The sequence below is a fragment of the Jaculus jaculus genome, unplaced genomic scaffold (genome assembly GCF_020740685.1).
Source record: "Jaculus jaculus isolate mJacJac1 unplaced genomic scaffold, mJacJac1.mat.Y.cur mat_scaffold_35_1_3033546_arrow_ctg1, whole genome shotgun sequence".
Classification (NCBI taxonomy): domain Eukaryota; kingdom Metazoa; phylum Chordata; class Mammalia; order Rodentia; family Dipodidae; genus Jaculus; species Jaculus jaculus.
The window spans coordinates 1350569-1358581 of record NW_025423491.1 but is presented as its reverse complement, the minus strand read 5'-3'; the positions used below and the strand labels follow the sequence as shown (position 1 = coordinate 1358581).

General features: G+C 44.4%; 1 protein-coding gene across 1 annotated transcript; it reads left to right on the top strand.

Annotated features, from left to right (window-relative positions):
* The first annotated feature begins 7124 nt into the window (after nucleotides 1–7124).
* On the top strand, nucleotides 7125–7680 carry LOC123457296 (small integral membrane protein 15-like). Its single transcript, XM_045141255.1, has 2 exons — nucleotides 7125–7202; nucleotides 7432–7680. The coding sequence occupies exons 1-2, from the start codon at nucleotides 7125–7127 to the stop codon at nucleotides 7678–7680; spliced, it is 327 nt and encodes a 108-aa protein (XP_044997190.1).
* The last annotated feature ends 333 nt before the right edge of the window (nucleotides 7681–8013 follow it).

The following is an 8013-nucleotide window of genomic DNA, read 5'->3' as shown; positions in this document are numbered from 1 at the left end:
TTGGAAGTTTCTGGCCTGAAATGTCCTCCTGCTTTAGTGGCAAGGGCTCTCAGCTCTGAGCTATCTCCTTGCCCTACTTTCTAATGGGACTTCTAGGTCTTGAACTTAGGTCTGCATCCTTATGAGGCACACACCTTAATGATCAAGCTGTCTCCCCAGCCCAGGGAATACTTTGGAGGGTTCAGAGTTTCTGGTTGGATTCTACATTCCTCATTGAATCCACAGTCCAGGTAATTCCTATACTTATCAGTTGAGTAGTGGTTCAGCTCAATAGTAGAAATGCTGGATCAATATGGGCTTAAATATAATATAAACTTACTACTTGGGAGACCTAGGGAGGAAAAAATCTTCATGTAAAGAAAGGGGTATACCATGCATTTTATTTTAATGATTGTATAGATCAAAAACACTTCAAAGATAATTGCATGACAAGCTGTTTTTTGTTGTTGTTGTTGTTCAGAGAACATGTAATACCATTGAGTCTAAGAGCTCATATTCAGCTTTATTTAAATTTGAAAAGGGGGCATGGAAAGATTGCGTATCAGTTCAGGCATTGTACTGCAAAGCCAAAAGACCAAGGTTTCATTCCCCAGGAGCCATATAAGCCATATGCACAAGGTGGCACATGTGCCTAGAGTCTGTTTGCAGTGGTCGGAAGCTCTGGGGCACCCATGTTCTCTCTGTCTCTCTCTGTCTCTCTCTGTTTCTCTCTCTCTCCTCTTTCCCTTTCTCTTAAATGAGTAAATGAAATTAAAAATTAGTGCCAGAGGCGCTACGTAGGCGACTGGGGGAAATGACCAAGATCTGTCCAAGCAACACATTGTTTAACCTAATTAGCAACAAATAACCGGATGTGATGCCCACACAAGTGCAATAGTGGTACACAGCCATGGTGAGGAATCAATTGCTCTTGATTTGGCTAACTGATCCCCTCAGTGGTACTAGACCCTTAGCTGGAGCTGGGAAACAAGTTAGAATCATACCCAAACACAAGCCCACTCTACAATATCAAGCTACCATCAATCATGGGGTATAAGAAGGCCTACACCTATCAAACTGTCTATCAAAAAAGTAAGTGTTATCTCAATTTTCCAGGTGCTAACTTACTCTCCGTTGGAGAATGTGCTTCTCTTTTCCAGATAGATGCAGATCCTAAGAAGAGAGCTGCCCCAACATACCTCAAAAGGGGCCCAACTGAAACTAAGGACAACTGGCGAAATAAGCAAGGGTGATGTTTTCCTGTGAACCGGATACCAGCACAAAGGGGAAGGAGATCAACGCAGAGAAAAATCAACTCCTACCAAATCAGAGAACCAGAGCCTCAGAGGCCCCCAACACCTCAGCACTGAAGCAGACCAAAAATGAACCCAACATGGCTCAGGGAAATCTTGCGGAAGAGGGGGCGGAAAGCATGTCAGAGTTACATGTTGGGTCATGATTTGCAGAGACATTTATCATACCAATAACTGGGGGCTAACTCCACAATGCACGACCCATTTTCATTAACAAGGAGGGTCTAATGGGAGGGGGTAGATCACAGATGAGCCTAAATAATGGTACCAAACTGCCTGTATTTACTGGAAAGAAAACTAATAAATTAAATTTTAAAAAAAGTAATTTAAAAAAATAAACAAATAAATAAATGAATTTGAAATAGGAATTTATGGCTGGAGATGAGGAAGTAGAAAGAAGGATGGGCATACATTTCACTTCAGTGCTTTCTTCACAAAACATTTTTGCTTTCTATAAGACAAGATGTTGTTATAGAATGCAATCCACCTTGCAACCGACGAACTGCATTGCAGTGCAGTTCTAACTTCTACATGATCATTCTCAAGTATGCAATTCCCTGAAGAGGAAAAGGATGGATAAAACAAATCAGTTTTTAGGAGGCTAGGAGCAAGCCTACCCTTGTCTTCTCTTCCCTATAGAGAGATTGGTTTCAGAGATTTGCCTTCTGGTGCCCACCTTCTTATGTACCATTCCATTTCTGTAGGAGGCTAAGTCTAGAGCTATACAGATGAATTTAAATGGAAACAGGAATTTGGATAGCTGAAAAAGTTAATTTGAGTTTGAAACAGGCTAGCATCCTTTTCTCCTCACTATAATGTGCAATTTCCACCAAGTACACACCTACCCATGCCCCTGTCTGCTACTGTTGGCTATGGGATTTGGAGCAGGATACTCTCACTTCTGGTTAGAGAAGCTTCTCTTTTCAGATGGCAATAACCCCAGGGATGACCTAAAAGGCAACAAAGTGGTGAGAAGAAGGGAGGGAGGAGTGTCCAGCACTGAAACATCTCACACCCTCCAAGGCTGTGGGTCCACTGAGGAAGAGGTGGTAGAAAGAATAGCTGAGGAAGGAAGGAAACATTTAAGGGTAGGTCCCTCCCCGTTGGGCCTGATAGTTCCAGGTTTGCCCCTCCTGTCATTTTCATAAGGTGTCACATGAGGGCACAATCTGTCTCAGATACAGTTGTGAGAGGACAGACTCACAGAACGCATTGAAACTTAAGAGCCAAAGGAAGGGTACCATTCCTTACATACAACTGTCCAGACAGAATTAGGGCTAGATATGCAAGACTTCGCAGTACCTAGGAATAACTACAGAAGAACTCTCATAATAGGAGAAAAATATTGTGATATCAATTTAAAAGACAGACTAATGGAGAGAGTAAGGGGATATGATGGAGGGCAGTGTTATGAAGGGGAAAGCGGGGGAGGAGAGGGAAATACCATACTTTGTTGCCTGTAAGTATAGAAGTTGTCAAACACACACACACATATGAGAGAGAGAAAGAGAAGGAGCCTTGGGAAGAAAGCTGTGCAGGGCTTGTGGTGGGAGTAGGGGGCTGTAGTCTCCCCTCCCCCACCCTAAGAACCCTTCTGTGATTCTTTCCTGCACTATGATGCAGACCTGCTGCTGCCCAGGCAACCTCAGAACTCAGTTGTCTCAGGCAGCCTTGAGATTCAGATTATAGAGAAGTGTCTTTCTTTTCTGGATAGCCATACTGAACCTTGGTTGACCTTTGGCTCAACTTTCTTGGACACAGACCCAACTGCACCTTTCTCAGAATAGTAGAATTGCTTCTTGATTGCCTGTAGTTCCTGATAGTCACACTGTTCTTACAATTACCCTGGAAAAGTAAAGTCATCAGAAAGGTAAGGAAGTATGGTGACAGTCTTGAGAGGTTTATTTATTTATGTTTATGTTTCTCAATTCTGTTCTTGTGTTGCTGATTGCACTTGTGTTTCCATGGAGATGGCACACTGAGAAGAGGACAGAGATGTTCCTGGGGCATGAGGCCGAGAGGTATGCATGTGTGTGAGAAGCAACTGGTGACCTAAGGCTTTCATCTGGAGCCTACAAGCTACCTCTACTGGTGTCAATTAAAAGGCCAGGATAATGTAGCCAACAACACTAATTCCTGGTTTTACTGTCTTTGTTAAAGAGTGGAGGTCCTCTCAGGGGGAACAGCATCTCTTGACACTTGAGAACATGCACCTGCTGATAGGAAAGCAGTGCTGACCACTAAGGCCCCCATAAGAACCTGGATCCTGAGCTTTGTTCCCAAGACCCAGGGTTCTCAGAGGGAGTAGTACTGACTCCTGACCTCAGATACCATGGCTGAGCACAAGATTTCTGACTGAAAACATCAGGTGTGAACCTAACAGGCAAGATTCTCCATGGTTATAATAGAGCAATAAGAGCCTCTTAAATTACCTCTGGAATTAATAAAAGAAGGAATAAATCTTATTAATTTAATAGATGCTGCATTCCAGGTAAATTAAAATCTACACATCCTAGAGACAATAAACTCCAACTACTTATTCTGTCCTTTCTGTTTGCAGGGAGAGGGCATAGCTGAGGACGAAAGGAAACATTGAAGGGTAGGTCCCTCCCCGTTGGGCCTGATAGTTCCAGGTTTGCCCCTCCTGCCATTTTCATAAGGTGTCACATGAGGGCACAATCTGTCTCAGATACAGTTGTGAGAGGACAGACTCACAGACGCATTGAAACTTAAGACACTTCTCAGAGCTGATGCTCTACGGACTAGCAGCAGTGATGCCCAACCTGGGCAGTGGGTGCTGCTCACACAGTTCCCAAGTGTGATGTCCAGAAAGGAGTTGTGTATTGTTGCTTTGGTATTAAGAGTTTTGGTCTCCTGACAGACTTTATCCTAGATGTTCATCATCTCACAAGAAATCAGTGACATCTGACCTTCACAGTTCCTGTTGAGCATCATATGGGATGATGTAAATGAAGGCACCATGTACATGAAATATGAGCCTCATTCACACATTGGGACATCCTTCGTGTTATTGTTGATCATCTGACCTAGTCCACTTGTTCTAAGAGCATTCAGTCTCCAGGAGCCTAAGTGTCTTCCTAAAAGAGGCTTGTGTGTGATCTGTATGTGTCCACCTTCATTCATATGACTGACTATCCTGCTTTTTCAGGTCAGAGAACTTGGCAGAGAAAAGCAGAGGGGAGGACCCTGTGGTCTACTATGCAAAGGAAATTCTTCTTTCCTCTTTTACCCAAGCCCACTTTCTTCCACACTCTGTGCATTCCATAGACTCAGGGCTGCCTGCTCTTGACAAGTGAGGGGTGGTTATAGGAACAGCTATGTCAATGAAGAGCATGTGAGAGGTTATAGAGGGCAGGAATGAATAGGACAGCAGGAATGGACATATAGCATATAAGCTTGCTCAGACACCAGACCCTCCTCTTCAAATGCTTATGTCCTGACTAAAATGTAAAGTTACTTTTCATGCAGGCCCCTGCACCAACCATATGCTCACACCCACTTTTAGCAACTGCTATGTTCCTATCCTTTCCAATGTGTCTATAATAGTGAAAGTGCTAAGGTCAGTTTTCAGCTCCCATGCTTCTGATGATGGCTTGGCTGCCTCTGAGTCTTGTGGCTTCCACAGATGTGAACTGCCATGTTCATATCCTTTCTTTACTATCTTCAGTAGTGAAAGTGTTAAGGCCAGTTGTCTGTTCTCTCATGCCTCCAAACGATGGCCCTGCTGCTTCTGTGTCTTGTGGCTTCCACAGATGTGAACTCTCATGTTCATATCCTGTCTTTCCTATCTGTAGTAGTGAATGTGCTAAGGTGAGTTTTCAGCTCTCTCAAGCCTCTGAAGGTGGCTTGGCTGCCTCTGGGTCTTATGGCTTCCATAGATGTGAACGGTCATGTTCATATCCTTTCTTTCATATATGTAGGAAGTGCTAAGGTCAATTGTCGGCTGTACCATGCCTCTGAAGATGGCTCTACTGCCTCTGCCTCTAGCTTTGATGGCTGAGACTTCATGCACTCTGGCCTCTCCCCTCTCAGCAAACTCACCAGTGTTAAATTTAAACCCCACTGCCCAAGTGTTTTTCTTTCTCCTCCAATCCCTCATCTAACTGAGTTACAACTTTACTTTCTGACACAATATTGAGGAACTCACTGCTATCAGAACTAGGCTCTCCCTTGAATTCTACATCCCCAGCAGACGATATCCCACCTCAACTACTATCTTTTCTCCCTCCTCTGCCATGGCGTAGCATTAAGAATGCAGCAACTCGCTTCAAACCAGAAGCTGCTCTGTCTCCAGTGGGCTGACCTACTCAGTTTTCCAAGAATGTCTAAACAACAAAAGCCATTGACAGTACAAGATGTGGCAAAGCAGAATCCTCCCAATGATGATGCATGTGCAATACTGGGTCATTCTAAAGCGTACTTAGTGGCACTGGCAGGGCTCCAGGAATGTATGCATCACAATGTGACTTGTTTCCATGACATCCCAACTCCTGCCCACTAGAGTACCTGCTTGCAGGCCACTCATTCCCCACCCCACCTTCTCAGAGATGTCTGAGCTACTGAGTTCCTTGGGCTTTGGACAAATTTTTCAAGAAGGGAATTTGTGGAGACTGAAAATTCAGGGTACTCATAGTCTGGGATCTTTCAGAACATTGAGGAACGGTGTACACTTGGGGTATCAAGGCAATGTAGAAGATAGAGGACATCTGCGGTAGTAAAAGAAGCTTTATGTCTGTGAGCTGACCTACTGCCCAAGACCAGTTCTTCAAGAGGACTCTGAGTTCACAGTTCTATGTGACACAAACACTTTTCAAATCTCAAGGGGTGTTCAGAAAGGATATTTCTCTCTGCAGAAAGGTGACACCCAGGTCATCACATGACACTGAGTGAAGACAAGTACATCAATGTGCCTCTCAGAAAACAGAGTCATGTCTGGCTGTCACCTGCCTGTACACCAGTGGAAATGATGAGAGAGAATGTGAAGAACGGAGATATCCTCCCTCTCCCTCCTACCACCTCTCTGTCTCATACCCAGCACTGTGGGCTGAACTCTGTCTCTGTCTTCCAAATTCATATATTGAAGCACAGCACCTGGAACTGATTCATTTCAGATAGTTCCTTCAGGAAGGAGGCTGAATTAAAAGGAAGAACTACCATGGGTCCAAATCCCATATGATTGGCAGCATTATAAGAGGAAATTATGACATAAATATATCAGAAGCCAGTTATGGTGACATATACCTTTAATTCTATCACTTGTGAGGCAGACATAGGAGGATCTACATGAGTTTGAAGCCACCCTGTGACTACATAGTGAATTCCAGGTCAGGCTGTGCTAAAGCAGTACCCTACCTCAAAACAACAAATGACACCAGAAGATGGTTCTGATTGTACACATTTATTTTATTTTATATTTTTATGCAAGTGTTGGGGGGAGGGAGAAGAGACAGAATTGACACACCAGGACCTTCAGCCACTGCAATCAAACTTTAGATGCACATCTGCCCTTGTGCACATGTGCAACACTGCACATTCTTAAGTCACTGTGTGTCTGGCTTACTTGACACCTGGAGAGTTGAACATGAGTTTGCAGCCAAGAACCTCAGCGACTATGCAATCTCTCCAGCTCAGATTATTCACACTGTAATCCCACTTGGGACTATGCAGAAAGAGTATTCAAGTTTGAAACCACCCTGGAATGTGCAGAGAACTTTTTAAAAAAAATAAATAACCATAGGGGTGTGGCGGTGAGTTGGGAGTGGGCGTCGGAGCCCATGGGTTCTGGATGCGGGGCGGGTGGAGGGGTCGTCCATGGCCATGGCTGTGCTGGGCGCTGTGAGCCCGCCCCCACTGCCCCTCATTCAGTCTCTGGACCACGGCCTCAGGCCGGCGGGTCTGGGCGAATGTGCCTAGGTGGCTGGGAGCGGGGGATGAGTGGGGTGAACCCTGGGAAAGAAGGGGCAGAAGCCAGGCTGGAAGATCACTGCCATTGTGGGAGTGAAGAATGAAATCCTGTCAGAAGTGTATTGTACAACTAAAGACAACCACCACGGGGCATCTGAGATTGTTTGGCCCACTGATAAGTCCAGGAAAAGATTAGAGATCACTACTCAAGCAGAAGTTTCCAAAGAGTTTCACAAAGACGTTTGACATAAAGTCGTGGGCTGAGTATGTCGTAGAATGGGCTGCAAAAGACCCATATGGCTTCCTTACAACAGTCATTTGGGCCCTCACTTCTCTCTTCCTAGCAAGCTCTGCACTTTCCTGGAAATTGGCCAAGATGATTGAGGCCAAGGAGAAAGAGCAAAAGAAGAAGCAAAAATGTCAAGAAAATACTGCAAAAGCTAAACGACTAAAAAGAGATTAAAGGAATGGAGAGGTGGTGCAACTGGAGGAAAACCATTTGGAAATCATGTAGCTTTGGCAGGACTCGCTAAGGTTTCATTCATGTTCATGGAAGTATTACTTAATAAATTACAGCTGACCATATAGGAGAGTCATGTAACTTTTCGGCTGGTATACAAGTTTGTTGGTTACTGCTGAAAGTTACTGTGAATTGGCATTTACCATACTGGAGCATTTTTAATCTGAAAATCCAAATGCCTGTCAAATCTGAAGCGTGCAGACATGACGCTTTAGTAGCAGGTTCCACACCTGAACTTGTGAAGGGCTGCAGCTAAAATACAGGAGCACTGAAACT

Coding starts and splice junctions, on each gene's coding strand:
- LOC123457296 (XM_045141255.1), top strand. CDS start 7,125: ATGGCCATGGCTGTGCTGGGCGCTGTGAGCCCGCCCCCACTGCCCCTC. Junction 7,203..7,431: donor TGGACCACGGCCTCAGGCCG/GCGGGTCTGGGC, acceptor CTACTCAAGCAG/AAGTTTCCAAAGAGTTTCAC.